This window comes from Temnothorax curvispinosus, unplaced genomic scaffold (genome assembly GCF_003070985.1).
Source record: "Temnothorax curvispinosus isolate PA1 unplaced genomic scaffold, ASM307098v1 QBEX01002262.1, whole genome shotgun sequence".
Taxonomy (NCBI): Eukaryota; Metazoa; Arthropoda; class Insecta; order Hymenoptera; family Formicidae; genus Temnothorax; species Temnothorax curvispinosus.
The window spans coordinates 156,786-173,551 of record NW_020212042.1 but is presented as its reverse complement, the minus strand read 5'-3'; the positions used below and the strand labels follow the sequence as shown (position 1 = coordinate 173,551).

At 33.6% G+C, this 16,766-nt stretch overlaps 1 protein-coding gene across 3 annotated transcripts in view; it reads right to left on the bottom strand.

The window, feature by feature from the left end:
- The window catches only part of LOC112468942, a 40,510-nt gene that overhangs the window by 3,770 nt on the left and 19,974 nt on the right, over positions 1-16,766 (bottom strand). For 2 of the 3 annotated variants that reach the window (XM_025038373.1, XM_025038375.1), the window contains exons 2-4: positions 4,600-5,494; positions 3,796-4,097; positions 1,356-1,611 (exon numbers count right to left, since the gene is read on the bottom strand). In XM_025038373.1, the coding sequence (XP_024894141.1) occupies positions 1,356-1,611; positions 3,796-4,097; positions 4,600-4,866 (825 nt within the window). In that variant the 5' untranslated portion in view covers positions 4,867-5,494. The remainder of the gene's footprint in view (positions 1-1,355; positions 1,612-3,795; positions 4,098-4,599; positions 5,495-16,766) is intronic. The other variant, XM_025038374.1, reaches the window with a different exon arrangement.

Genomic DNA, 16,766 nt, shown 5'->3' with positions numbered 1-16,766 from the left:
TGCTCCTTTACGAGGCAAGGTTCGTAAAAAGTAACAAGAAGATCAACACGGAGCAATATCACGTTTCTCTCCTTTCTTCACGTCTAGCAACGCAGTAAACATGTTTTAGCGTCTGGTAATTTGCCAAATTGCGTTGATTCTTTGTAATCGTTAAATGAAACTTTCGCTCTCTTAAGACAAGATGAGATAAGTTAAAATCAAGGTAACTTTTTATTATATAATATAGTTTTTCAATGTCCCTGTTTCTCAAATCAATCTAACGAAAATTTCAAATAAATCAACGCATTGACGCTTAATCTTGGAAACTTACCTCATTGTTAATTCCAAAATGCAAAAAATTTTGAATAAGATACTATTTGAAAAAAAATATTCCTTTATATGGATTTTTTTAGGTTTATCTTTGGTGAGAATATTTAACCACGTAGACACGATATGGCCTTTAATCTTACGTTTTCCAGTCTCACGACTTTCTGTATCAGCATACCTTGCATTTTGTAATATAAACAGATGATGCGGAACTTAATGGAAGAATATGCATGCGCATTTTGCTATCGTGGTCGCGTTTTGTGTAAAAAAGGAATTTTACTTATAAAGCGATAAATGTGTTATCTTATAATAAACATTTAAAACTTGATTCTCTTACATTAGTTAATTCATGCGCATGTGCTTGATTTAGCTGGTAGAGATAACGTGAAGTCAATACAGAGAGTAAATACAAGTATAAATTAGTAATGGCAAAGAGTAAACGAGTCATTGTCTCCAAAGTTTTCCAAAGTAATTGTACGTCTTGCCCGAAATGAGTTTTGGTGACATTTGGACGCAAGATAAAACTTTGTGCAAAAATGACGACATTTTAAGAAGCAATGTCAAATAGATGACTTAGCGATGCAATAAACGATTAACTGATATACACGTGTTTATTTGACTTTAAAAAAATTTAAATATTGCGTTACAACAAGTTAATCAAATGTTTATATAAAATATTTTCATACAACTTATTTTTATCGATTGTTTAATATCGAATTGCATTATTACCGTCACTGTGATACGCGAGCATCGATTATAAAAGTTTGTTCATCGTATTACACCGCTATATTAAACTTAAATCTTGTTCCCCCAGTATAAGAAGCACGCAAGCATGAAGCGAGAGCGAAATGAAATTGATGTCGTCGCACGGTCGACGCGACGTTTAAGTAGTGACGGGATTTAATGGTCAGACGCGGCGCAATGTGGAATCTTATGTTCGCAGCGTGAAGCTTGGATCTTATATTAACGGTGTAAATCAGAAATTTACAGTCTTTCCGCAGTGATGAAAGTCTATTTGCCGTTTTGCGCGGTGTGCTTGTGATACTCACTTGGAATGGAAGCCACAGGATAAGAAACGCGCCGACCGTGAGTGCCAGCGTCTGTCCGTAACGAGGCAGCGCCAATGTCTGCGTTTGATGTCTGAACGATAATTCCACCGTGTAAATTGCACGTGCATGTGCACGTGCGACAAGATAGACATACATGTAGCAGCCAAGTAGAACTAGGGCGCTCGGTGCCCAAACTGCCACGACCAGAAACACCCTGACCGGTGGTAACACGGCTGCATCGAACCTGCAGCTTCCGCTGCAAGATAAGTTAAAATCAAAGGTTAATCGCGCTAAAATTAAAATAACTATCGTATCATTTGATATCTGTCCAGCACGGTTTAAATGTCAATGTTGTTTTTTCAACTGTTTTTCATTTATTTTGCCTTTTTGTATGATTTGTTAAATTAAAACAGACTATTTTTGGAGTTGAAGTTTATTATTTTTCCAAAAGCCAATAAAAGGACTATGCAAGAATCGATTATATCCACGCTGCAAATAAAATGTGTTTAATAAGTCAATTAGGATTTGTATTTCATAAATGTAACGAGATAAACGGATCGGGAACAAAGGTTCTCCTAGACTGTTTTAATTGCGCGAAGTTATCAAAGGGTTAAAGAACCTTTCTGTCGCTCTCTTCTCATCTACGTTTTAGTGCATTGCTTAATCGGTTGTGTACAATCTGCAGACTCTGCAGTATTACAGGGTAAAAAGCTTTTCTACTTCGCCAGGTAATGCAAGTAATGCGACCGTAAAGCTAATATCGTGGTAAGTCCTAACAACAATATAATTTGATACGCAATTGCGCCTTCGAAGAGATTATGTTTATGAGATCGTGTGAAAAGTTTGTTGAATATCGAGTTAATTGCTTTTGTTTGCCTTGAGTTGCCTATAACTGCAAATTATTAAAGTGACAAACATTGTGTGCGCGCGCGCGCGCGTGTGTGTGTGCGTGTGTGTGAGAGAGAGAGAGAGAGAGAGGGAAGGAGAGAGAAAGAGGGAGAGCAATATAACATATTATATTTTCCAAGACCCACTTCTGATATTGAGATAGAATGTGAAAATAATGAAGATGAAAATTTTCTTCATTATTAAAAATCGAGGATAATAGAAAAATTACAATGCTTAATAAAATGTAACTTTTTAAATAAAAATATCAAGTGCAACTACACTTTAGTGAATTTTAATATTTGATTATATTCTTGTACTTCTCCTAATTTAGAAAATAATAAAAATATGTTTTTTCTTTGTTGTTGTAATTAAACTTATAATTGAAAATGCATTATGATATATTAAGCCCTTTGGCAGTTTATTTTTTTGTTAAAAAATATTATTATTAAAAAGTAAAAAAAAGGGATATTAAAATGAAGGTGTAAGAAAAATGATGGTACTAAATAATATTTATTCCGATTTTTATCTTTGTGCAATGATATATTTTACAATATTGCGTATGACGCACTTATTTGGCTTTTAGTTATTCCAGTCACGTAATGTATCCACTTTCTCCGGCACGTGTCACAGAATTATTTACGATACGTATAAATCATGTTGATATTTTCAGATAGCAATTTAATACAATATTGCTCACAGTTCTATTTATAGGAACGTAGTGTCGATCGTTAAAGCATAATCAATATGAATGCTATAATTGATAAACGCAAAAGACTAATTTATTTCTTAAATTTTAATCAACGAGATATTAACGTTGTTTAACTTTTTGAGCAAGTTGTCTGGATTCATTATTCAATTAATCAAATTGTTGTCGTGCATTTTAAATATCAGTTTTGCGACAATAATACTGCATACATAACACGTCATATTCTATGGCGAATTTTCCATTCTGATGATTATTTTTCTCGCAGAAAAATGTGCTAACTGATATAGGTGCGTTTTGTTCGCCGGCACAATTAATTTAATTCGCGTGGGACAAGAACAAAATCGATATTTGTACTGGTAAAGTTTTAATTTTGTTTTGAAAAGTTCTAATGGAAACAAATTATTTTATTTTTAGATAGAAACGCGACGTAAAATTTTACATTAATTACACGTGTATTATTGTTCCTCTTCTTTCTAAATTTTCTATGGAAATTGGTTGATAAAAGGTATACGAAGAGAAATGAGAGTAAAATCCGCGCGTATATTATATCAATGTACTTTTGATTAAACTAAATGGTTCGTATATTCTATTCCATCCAAACCTAAATTAGACACTTTTACTTGAGATTAAATATTTCCCAAATTGCAAGTTCCCCGTCGTACCTACATTTATTTCGGCCGGCCTAAATAAATTTATCTGAAATCACGGTCGAATTTATACCGCTACGAGCCATCATTTATTAAATAAAAGAATATTTAGTTTATGCATGTCGTAATATCACGCAAGCCTGAATTTATTTCAATTTTTCATTTAAATGTCACACATTTTGAGTAAACATATCGTTACCTGTGCGACTGCATCCCACCGGTAATTTGAGCATAGATGAGGGGCGAGAGGCCAACGGCGATCGCGTATATCCAAAAGACCGCGATGTACTTTTCTACGCTGCTGTGGGTGATGATGTTCTTGTATCGCAATGGCTGCGCCAACGAAGTCAAACGGTCCACCGCGATGGCCACGGTGACCAGAACGCTCACGCTGCAGAGCGCGATCACAATGCAATACGGCATGATGCAGAGAGCGGAAACGCCGTTTTCCGGTAGACCGGAGAGCTCCAGCTGCATCCCGACCGGCATAAATACGCCAATCTACCAACGAAAACGGGCAACTTCCGTTTATTGCGGATCTAAATCAGGATTGTACATTTGCTATCGCGAGGAAATAACGTTCCGTAAATTGGACTCGTGAAGAAACTTGAAACGCGAGATTGGCATTAAAAATCAGTTTCCACTGCAAGAATACTCTAGAGTACCAGTGACGATTGTTTTTAACTATATAATCTAAACACGCAAAAAGAAACAGACTTGTCAGTTTATTGACGTCGCGAGGCACAATAAAATGTACATTTAATTAAATAATTAAGATATATACGATGATAAATCTCTTTCATGTAAAGTATCGGTTTACTCTGTATTATCTTTTTTCAGAAATTCTTTAAATTTAATATTTTACTCCTTTGTATAATATCTTTTATATAATAATATATAATTTATATAAATATTCTTTCCTTATACATGTAGCATTATATGTACAAGTGCACACTTTTTATAACTATATAAGAATACATGATAGAAATTATGTAAGACTTACCCCGAAGTCGCTAATGGCCAATGAAACTAAAAGGCAATTGGAAGCGGTCCTGAGTCTTTTGTATTTATAGAAGGCGGCTAGGATGATGGAGTTACCGGTGACGGTGATGGGCGAGAGAATGCACACTATGGAGACCGCCAGGACCACCGAGACGGGACTGATGTCCAGTCTCGTGTCGATCCTGGTGACGGTGGGTATGAGTGTGGTCGTTAATTCCCCGGCATAAGTGGTGGACGGTAGCGGCGTGTCTGTATCGAGCGTTGACATTGTCGCTCTCACCCCCGATAGAAAAATATTCGCTCTTATCCTTGTCTATGCGGTTTTCTTCGGGTCAAGTTTTCCTCATCGTAGACCCATCCTCTTACGTATGATGTCATGACGTTAGTCTTTTGGACTGCCACGTCGCAGCTCGGTCGCAGTGGTACGAACGATTGATTGAATGATTTATCGCTCGTCCCTAACGAGATTGGCTGATTAGGAATAAAGGAAGCATTCTTCCATAAGTACCAATCATAACGATTCGATTATTTCATCAGGATAACGAGATACTTCAGCCAGAATATAATGGTCATAATCTTCGATCTTCATTTTGGATTATCTGACGAAAACAATTTCCTGTTGCTTTCATCTTTGACCATCGCGACTTTCATCTGTGACAAAATCTTTCTATTTTATTGGAGAAACTCTCTTAGAGATTTGCGGCTAAGGTATTTGGACTTGGTCAAGGCGATTGATCCGTTAAAAAGTTATAAGCTATCGTAACGTCGAGCTTAGTATCCATCGAGAAGCGGAAATGACTTTTGAATATACAGGAATATGGTCCTTCGAACCTCTTTTAAACTTACTCCATTTAACTCTTCATTTTTCTCGCAACTTTGTTACGTCTGCTCGCTTCCTGAAACAAACATGTTCCCGCATTTCTAATTACCTTCTTTTTGAAATTGCAACTATCGTATAAATGTCTTTTTCACGCAAAGTAGTACGTAAAGTTGCACACGTCTCAGATATTGGAAAACTAATTTAAACGTTTAGTTTATATAAATATTAGAGTTTATATTAATGCAGTTTAAATAAAGAATTCTTTTTATAAAAAATACGCTATTTTCTTTTTTAATTTATTCTTGAAAATTTTCTTATGTATTAAAGTAAAAAATACTTTTGCAAAAAATACTGATTGCATTTCACACTGTAGTTTAATTAATTCTTCAATTTTTTCATGATATTCTCAAGTAATTAGTATGTAATTGGTATATTCCAAGTATAAGAGAGCGGTGCATTTGCAGGCAGTAGGAATAACGATCGCGTGTTCTCTCCGAACATTACCATTTCTTATAAACGTTTAGGAAAGAACCGGAGAAACGGAGCGTTTTCCGCTACAGACATAAGGAGGGAAATGTTTATGGATGTCGCGCAATGTCCGATAGGAGTCATTTGGTAGGAATCGTTGATAAGAGTCATTCGTTTACGAGAGGTGAGTTTTCTGCATCTCGAGAGAGTGAACCACCGTGCTCGATTAAATTTGTCCATGCGTTAGTCATTAAGTATCCCACATTTGCAATTCGAATAAAACCGGAATGCGATGTTTAATGCTGACACAGTAGATGGGATCTGAATGGTGAGGATGCGTATTTGAATCTTATGAGGGTTTCAACATAATCTAAATCAACTGGAGGCAATCTGTTAGACTGTTGGCCAGTAATTCTCGCGGTGAGAGAATATTTGATTAATTTTGTGATATCAAAATGTATTCGGAGTTCAGCGTTTTGCAGAGAAACGTTTTTTTTTTCACGTTTAATGTCGAACCCTCTCTATTACAACTGTTCCTTTAATAAGTGTAAATAAAATCGAAGTAAGTTTTTATTACTTCGGACATTGTAACAAAAATTGAGTGAACGAAAGCTGATAACATTGTGTATGAAATTTCCTCTAAAACACTTTACGTAATATTTATTATGTTTTGAAATGAACTCAAGAGAAGATTGCGTAAGTTTTTTTAATCTCAAACTTAAGGCTGTAACTTTTAATAAGTTTGTACTAAATTGCTCACTGTTGCAATATTTTTGACTGGTTGTTCACACGTGATCTGTAACATATAAATAGTATCTTTGAACAATACTTCTTGAATAAAAAACGGAAAGAAAGAGAAAGGGGGGAAAGAGAGAGTTTACTTTTGAAAGAGTTTGAGAGAGTTTACTTTTGTAATTTTAATTTAGATATTGTACCGCAATAAAGATATCGTATGGCACTCACTCATAATGCTCATTCAAATCTGAATGGGCTAAGGAAATATGTAAACCCGATGTGATATTATTACTAAATAAATTATTAATAAATATCGATCTTCTTGCATCTTATTAGCTGATAGATAGCAAAGGCGTAAATAAGATACAAAATATTAATTAATTATATAATTGGACAGTGATTATATCATGTATCTTGTAATTAAAACATGAAATACAATCACGTAGACAGGAAATGTCTGACAGGAAACAACTTATGGAAAAAGAGAAAGGAAAAAAGAAGAGAACACTCTCCTCAGTAAAACTTTCATTCTGGTTTATTATCACAAATAAAAAATTTATGGAAAAATTGCGTGCGGAAAAAATTGAAGAAACAAAACAAAAGACAGAATTATTTTAAGTATTATACTACTATAAAATTATAAAATTATTTAAAGTGCACAAATTTCAATACACGGTTTTTAAGCAAATGTGATGTTAAATAAACTTTCGCTTTATCTTACTTTTTAATCATGATTTCTCAATTTATAACTAGATTTCATCGTTAAGGCACGTGGTTCCGTGACGATCGATAAAGTTGTTAAGGTAATCGTGATGGAAAATATAGAAATATTGACAGTTTTTTCCCCCGCGATACAGAATTTTATCTCTTGCTTGCTAAACGAGGATGTTCGCCCCCTCATTTCTGCCCTTGTCACCAGTAAGATCTACACGTCAATCGATTATTCGACCGATTGAGTAGCGAAAGCTAACGTGAATAAATCGCGGTAAAAAGAATTTCCATCTCGTAAACGGGGGATGCCGAGTAACGTGGACAGCGTGATGCGGTAGCAACGGATTTATATTGTAACTAATGAAACGTAAGCTTCGGTCTTTATTAATTTGTTTACACGTCACAAGAAAAAGGCACGTTCTCTTTAACTTGCTCTTACTTATGCTCTTGCTCTTGCCGAGCGTCGTCAAATGTTATAAACTTCGGAAAGCGATTGCCTCCTTCGTGTCAACTTCAACAGATATGAGAAACGCGAAAGTGGATCAAACGCTCGCGGATATTTCCTTTCTCTCTCTTTTTTTTAAATGGAGGGACTTGTAGCTCTTTTTGCTTCAAGCTTTGAGGATTTCTATTAAAGAAGAAAACGGTATATGCGTGGCTAAATTATGAAATAGTACTCTCGCTGTTGAAAGCGTCTCGCAAACGATAAGAATCTTGAGAGTTGGACTTTTTGCATTCTGCGTCGCGTGAAATAAATGCAATACAAAAACATAACGAAGAAGATATAACGATATTGTTTTCTTATCTTATTATTTACTTTACTTCAGTATTTCCAGATTAAATTACTTACATTACTGTATTATAATTTCTATTAATTAAAAATTAAAAAAAAATTTAAAAAAAACAGGGAAATTTAGTCTTTTTAATAATTTTTTTGTACTTCATACATTATTTGTCATTAAATGATGCTTCGTAGGAAATTTCAAAAAAATTTTATTTGAAAAAAATTATTTTGTATGTTACCTATAGAAGAACGTGTATATTGTATACGTTGCTAACCATTGTTGTGATGCTTTAATTTTTAATTGGTTATGTTGCGCCATGTGGTATTCCTAGATAGTATTTCTAGATAGTATTCCTAAATCCCCTTATTTAGGACTGTTCCTTATACCGCTGAATATATAGAATACCTCTGAAGCTCCCTTAGTCTCCTGTTCAATGAGTAACAGGATCTTTTTCCCGGAGTAAATCGGCTAGGCGGGATGCTGACCGCATCACCTCACCCTATAGCCCGTGAAACCCCATGGGCTTTCTTAATCATTAAAGGGATACCTTTACCAATCTTATATGTGCCTTATTTTGAGTTATGTCTATTTCCTGCATGTATTGTGCGTCACAATTGTACTTTTAATAAAAATGTATAAAGGCACGATATTAGGAACATTTTTTTGTGACATCGCAAAATGCTACTCTTTTTATTTTTCTTCAGAAAAGATAGTAAAAGTGAACATCAAACTCATTCATGCCACTGAGATCACGATAATCTTAGGATAAAATTGCGCGATTTAGCTATATTTTTATAGGATTTCTTAATCAAAATTTTAGTTTTATAAAATAGGGTGCGATATTAGGCACAGTTCCTCTATTGTATATTGTATACAATTTTCTATCAACGTTAATTGGAAACACATGGAACTATAGTGCCAGAATATTTTTCAGTTGATGTTTTGCACGTGGAGGCTAAAGTCAATCATCGAAACGGAAAACAAATTGCGTTACAGCGGCAAGGATTGACGCGAGATGCGTCAGGTTTTGACGAATCTCGTCATGCATATACTTCCGTTGCATGCTGGGCTGTAACGACTGTGACGGATCGTGCAGTTTCGATCTCCAATAAAAGCGAACCAAGAGCCGGGCGGGTAACCGATTCCAAAAGAATTGGACAACCGTTCGTCGTTTCCACGGAGATTTTCTCTAATCTCCGTTGCTTATTTCAATTGTGCTGCTTGATGATTTAAATCGCGACTTACGAAACATTTGAATTAAAATTGGAAAATGTTACAACCTGAATGTTTCTCTAATTTATAGAGAGCTGCAATAGATTAAATTAGAAAGAATATAATAATAATCGCGTTTAATGGCATTCGGAAATAATTTATTAACGTTTGATAAAACAAATACAACAATAAAATTTAACACGCACACATACATCTCGATCGTGACTACAGCTGAAAAATCCGTTGAAAGATTGCTCGAGTTTTGCTATTGATGTGTGAAGTGATTATCCGATAAAGTGAAATATGTAGATTCTGTTTAATATATACATGGTTTTTTAAATAGTATTACGGTGATTGCGGCGGAATATTTATTCCGCGCGTAGGACGCCGTCACTCATTATTACACTCATTGACGGTATGAATATTCAGATTTAAATCCCATCGAGTTATGCATTGCTAATCGTCTTGTCCTTGCGATGTAAATATCTTCGTGACAAATCTTCAACACTAACGCGAGCACACCCCTTTCGCCCTTGTTAAGTGTCTACTAACGGCAATCTTACGTAACGTAAATGCATTCAAAATACGACGCAACGATTACTCGTGTCGCTTGAATCTATAACTCAAATCTTGTTAAATTCTATGTTGTGTGACTTACGTATATATCTATATACGCATGATTTATCGGTAAGTACCAATCTTTTCACTGTACCGTGTATTTTATATCGATTTTACAAATTGTACGAATAATGATAAAACTATTTTAGGAATGCAACATGCAACGCTTGCATCAAATACACATCGATTTTACAAATTGTACGAATAATGACAAAACTATTTTAGGAATGCAATATGCAACGCTTGCATCAAATACATATAGAAGGGAAAAGAGCAAATGCTTCTTAAGCAAATGCTGGCGTTTGACAAGATTCCGTGGGTTGATAATTAAGTTCCAGCAGGAATATCGCAGGAGAATGTCATATGTAATTTGGCCATGACGCGGCGAAAATAACATCTTTGATATCGCTTTCCTATGAAGGAAGAACGCGGAGAATTCAAGAAAATTTTATCGAAGGTTACAATTGTATGAATAATGACAAAACTATTTTAGGAATGCAGCGCTTGCATCAAATATACATAGAAGGGAAAAGAGCAAATATACTTCTTAAGCAAATGTTATTGCGTTTGACAAGATTCCATGGGTTGATAATTAATCCCAAGAATATTAGCAACAGAATGTCGTGGATTTTGCCATGACGCAGTGAGAATAACGTCTTTGACATCGCTTTCCTATGAAGGAAGAACGCCGAGAATTCACGTACAAGAGGAATTTATCGAAGGTTACGCTAATACAAGATACAAGTTACGGCAGTTCCAACAAAAAGCTCGAAATTGAGAGCAAAGTGAATGTCTATAGTATCTTCTCGTATAAATAATAGCGCTAATAATTCAAACCTTTGACATTAATGCGCAAAAATAAACGATCCTTATCAAACAGTACCGTCACGTTTATCATGTAAAATCGCCATAAGAATAAATATTTCTATGCGACGTAGCAATGCTATGTAGTAACGTCGCAAAGAAGAAATACGACTTCCCGTTTGCTTAACCTTTACTGCATTTGCACGAATGAGCAAAAGAGCTAATACTTGTTTAAAAGTCGTCTTTCTTTTTATATGGAAATGACAGAGCGAAATTTATTATACGATTAAATGACAAAGAAGCTCGATAGTCCACAAACTTGTGGAATCTATCTTTTCACGTCACGTTTGTAAATCGACTGAGTAAATATTTATAAATAATATATAATTGTGTCATAATTTATGTACTGTAGAATGGGGTACATACTTGAGAAAACGTTAAAAAACTAAGCCACAGTTTGGCAATGATTATTCGATTGGTAAAAATAGATTTACCGTCAATCGGGATAAATTGCGTATCAAAGCACGATTAAATATATGTAAACGTAATATTATAACGTGTATTGATATTTAATATCGTCGTAATACAATCCTATTTGCTTCGGTATTCTTCATGCCTATATTATAGCGCTTTGTGATTTAATAGTAGATGCTTCTGAATTTCGAGACGTAGTTTCTGGAATTTGTCGGTATTGACTGAACGTCAACATCCGGTGTTAATATCCGGTCGAGAAACTAGTGATTCCTAATATTACGTGCAGGAATGCGGCGCTCCTTGCGTGATGAAAATAGGAAATTCGCGAACAGTGTGAAACTTGAATAATGAATATTGGCGACAATAAAACACTCAAAATGTAATTTTCTTCCTTAATTCAAAAGTGCAGAAATGCTGGCCGAAAAAACCTCGAATTCTTCAAAGTTTGATTTAAAAAATTTAATATCTACTCGATAAAAGTATCTTATAATAAGTATCTTATATCTACTCGATATAAGTAAGTAGATATTAATATCTACTCGAGTATTTCCATACATTATATGGAAATACTCGATAATGTATGTAAATACTCCATAATGTATGTAAAAACGTATAAAAATTTGTTTATTAATAAATCAGATCATTTTATTTATTCTCTTTTGATAATAAATCACTGGCAGCACCACATCATTAAATAATACACATACACCAGTTAAATTAGGAAATAAAATTAAAAATTGGTAATTTAATTGAAAGAAAGAATGAGATTAAATTGATTTTTGATTAAAAATAGAGTTTTTCTTGTTAAACTGATTTTGTTTTTACATTCACGCGCTTTCAATTAATCCAAACTTTTAAACTTTAAAATACGTTCTTCTTTGCGCAAAATATGCGTTAATCTCGCATCTGATTATAAAAAATGCATAAATTTGCAAACATTTTGTTGAATGACTGTAACGATGCATATGAGCGATTTTTATACTTACAAAACGTTAACAGTATAAAAAGCGTGCTGAAAAACGTGCCTTATCGTGATGAGCGTATTGTTCACAAAAAGTTTTAAGCTTACATTTAAGCTTACTGGATACACGTCGCTTGTGGGGCAAAGCGCGATGGTTTAAAATAGTTGGCTTTTACTAGCCGATCCCTACAATTGCGTCGCGTTTAGAAATAAGAAGTATAACTCAAGGGAAACAGCGAATTGGAAATTTATTCGTTTCACGCTTAGTCTGTCTGTATTTTGGATTCATTATCCTTCGTCAATCTACTGAAAATATTCTATGCTGATTCAACTTTTTTGTCGTTTTAACCCAAAGGTGAATTATACATATAGCCACTCGTATCGAAGCGAACAAGCTCACAGAATAAATATTTGCTCACCATCGTAAAAAAGACACAGAAGGTATTTTCACGTGAAAATCTTTTGTCCGTTTAATTTCACTATTTCGTCAAATTGGAAAATAAAGATAAAAAAAATATTATTATTGTCATTTTAAATATGTACTATTAAGTGTACTAATTTAGAGGATATATTTGTTAAGAAAAAATACTTCTCCAAGTTAATTAAACAATTTTCGCCGTTAAATTGCAAGGGAAATGCCATAATTGGTCAGAACTGGATCTTGATTGCTTATAATATTATTTTTGAGTGAATTTTACGTACAATTCTTTGCCTCGGCAAACCATGCGTCGTTACTTTCGGACATAACGCAGTCTTAACCAAAGTTAGAACGGCAGAATCACGTTATTAAATTTATATCAATTTAATTACGCTATACATATATATACAAGAAAATTTTCGCCATGTAGACATGAATTTATAATTATCATGGAAAATGTCAAATGCAAGTAAACCATAAAATAATTCATAAATTTTAATTAATATCAAAAGAAATAGACTAGATAAAATTATAATTTTTAGTCAAAGTGTATCCCATTAGACGCGAGCACTGTATGTCACACATTAATGTTTTAAATTAGTACAGTTTCAGAAAAATTTTAGTAAAGAATGAACTTTTGGAAAAATTAATAAACATATAATTTTATTTTTATGCTGCAAAATTATTTATTTTATGATGCGCTAAACTTGGATTTGCTTGTATAATTTAAAATCTCGATATTCGCGAGAACACGTTCTCGATAAATCTCTGGCGAATTGAAAATAAAGTTGCATTTTTCTGTGGATGATGGGGAACTTGGATGGAACTTCGATAAACTTATGTATACTAAAATTGGTATCCTGAGGTAATGATACGGTTTATTCAATTTTGTGAAAATCTCACGAAATGACGTGTACATACATTGGTGCAATACTGACATAATATAATAGAGTTTATTGAGACGCGTTTCTTGTGTGGGTCTAATCATTATATCATATTTAAACGTAGGCTTCAAATTGTTACGCATTATTTTATGAATGTTTATAGAAGATAATTAAAACAAAAGAGAGAGAGAGAGAGAGAGAGAGAGCTCGATAGGTTTAAAAGTAGATGAAAGTATCTAAATTGTATGAAACCTAAAAGTACAAAGAATAAAAATGCATTATTATATCCTTAGACAAAATTGCTATTAGGCAAAATAGTACAACAATTACATGTCCGTACAATCAATTATATATTTTTATATAGTGGTATTATTCAGCTTTCGGCCTTGGACGAAAGAACCGTTTTTCGTCGCACTATTTATCATCAACGATTATATCTCTATTTAATTCAAACATTCAAGAAAAATATTTTCTAGCAGAAAACGTGACAAAAATTGACAAATCGAATTATTAAATCATCAATCATTGAATCATCAATTACTGAAGTGACTCATTCTTTATCACCATTTGTTCTACTTTGACATGTATATTGCATTAAGGAATGATAAACGTTCTAGTCTGCTAATTTAAGATTATGACCCGAAGTAAAATTTTGGCTTTATAGTTACGCTTTATCGAATTTGGTCAATTTGAGAGGAAAATATTTATTGCGTGAATATATTTACTTTAATTTCTCATATAACATATTTAACATAATGCATGTTTATTACTACAGGCATGTATGAATAATGTAGAAAATGTATCTTGCTCGCACTTGTGAATTTACTTCAAAATATGTTACAAGATATGTATGATAAACTATGCAAGTTTATCGGGTAGAAAATCATCATCTCGTGTATTAATTAATTTACCGATATATCGATCGTTCTGGAATCTCACGTAGCATTCCTGGCTCCTCTGACCTGATCGCGTTTATCGGTGTTGCAAACCGCATTTCTGACTGCAGCACAAATACGGCGGATTCTACTCTGGAGGAGATTAATTCGAGGGCGCGGCATATTTCCCAAGCGTATCCGCTCGGGTATCACTTATAAATCGTATCGATGAGTCGCGTACCAATTTTCATTCGATACTAGGCAATCTCTCGGTTCGATTTCGCATTTATTCCATAAATAAATCGGTGACATATCATTATCATTATGCGTTTTATCCTCGCGATGGTTCGCGATCTTTTTATGCATGAGAAAATCTGATACTTAAATTAATAAAAGAATTTGTTCCTCTTATATAAAAAAAAATTGTTTAGTTGTATCTTAAAATAAAAAATAAAATTATCTGAAAAAGCATGATGTAAATGTCATAAATAGAGTTTAATTATTACGGCGAGGACTTTGCGAAACTGTTTTGAGAGTTCGATCAAAACACTACGGCGCGTATTTGTTTTTCGAAGATTCGCCAGTGTCGACAAGGAGTTCTGAACTCAAAAGTAAAACAAGTTAAATGAGGAACAATATAAGAAAGTCAAAGGTCAAAATGTGAAGGAAGTTGTAGTTAAAGTAATCTATAGTTTATTCTCCAATGGTTAAGGAAACATTGTGGGATTTCGACTGTACTGTAGGTCTTCTTCATCGCGATAATTTAATTAAGCACGAAAATGAGAATTTAACAGTAAAACAACATAATAAAAAAGATTATAATTAAATCGATTCTTTAACTCTATAACTTTCTTTACTGCTCTTATTTAAATGAGGAAAATCTGAATAATGTGCACGTTTAAATTTGCCCGGAAGCGCCTGTGATGATCTGGAGAAAGATCTTTCTGAAGTATTAAAAGTACCTTTTCAGTTAAACTTACAATCGCGAGGTAAAAATTTAATTCGATCGATACATCGTACGTTGTACCGTAAAGGTATATCAACAATGCTTATTAGCATTAAAATTTAAGTCGCTTATTGATTTAAGTATGTGTATTTACTGTGCCAACTAGCTAAGAGCTGCATTTTATAAAGATCGACAAAGAAATCGATGCGCTGTTTACTGAGTTTGGAAAAAGTATATAAAAATTCACATAATATTATTATTAGATTACCGAGAGATCCAGTCCTGACCGTAAACGCCGTTTTTCTCTCTAATTAATTGTATATCACAACGGTTCTGTTTCACATATTATTATTATATCAATGATATATTTTTTTTGTAAATTACAGTTTAATTTTTTTACGTTTTGATTGTTACCGCCAATATATAATAACTATCACGCGTAATAAATAATGCGATGTCATTAATACTCATACTTTCAATAATTGCTCGGATAATTATTCGATCATCGGATTTAAACATGTATATTAACGTTTACGTAATTCAGGCGCGTAAAGTATAAATTTATTAGGATGCAATTAACTTGAACGGGAACTTATCAAAGAGTATTTCTACAGACTTTTAATAATGTTTGCTCGATGCACACACTGTTGAGTAAGCGAGCTACTGAATAGCGTTGTGGATGGGGTACATTTGATCTTGTATATCAAATGTTTGCGTCACCACCATCACGGCGCCACGAAACACCCACGACTACCACACCGCATCTTCTGCCACCTAGGCTCGCTCTGCGAGGGTGTCTCGTGACTAACGACATGCGTATCGCAAATAATCAGTCAGTTGGACATTAACGACGCAAATTGGGATTTAGTCACCTTCGTCCCTATACATAGAACACGTATAATCACGAGAGCAACCTCGTAATTTGATATCGATAACATCGAAAAACGTGTTTGCGCACATATTAACTTGTTAGTCGTGCTAGAGCTGAAGTCAAAACGAGTGATTGTTAATAAACCGCACTTTTAAACAATTATTTTAATTCAATAAATTTGATACTTATTCATAATTCAATAAGAAAATTTTGTTAAATGAAAATAATTACAAAAACATTGTAATATACATGTAATATAGATAAAAATATAGATATTAAGTTGTACGAGAATATTATTGATACCGTTGCTGGAAAATGTTTTATACGCCGCGCGTAATGTAAAATTTATTAAAGTTAATTAAGCATGCTGCTAATAATAAAACATTCAACATTATTATCCATTGTTCAACTTTATATTATTAGCGTTTGTAAACACGAGCGCACTCGATTAAAAATTAATACGCCTATAAATATGTTAATAAATGATACACACAAGATGAAATATCGGGAAACCTATTAGCAATTATAAAAGAATTGCTCGTCAGATGATGAAAAACTTGTCTTTTATTGAAGTATTCACAAATAA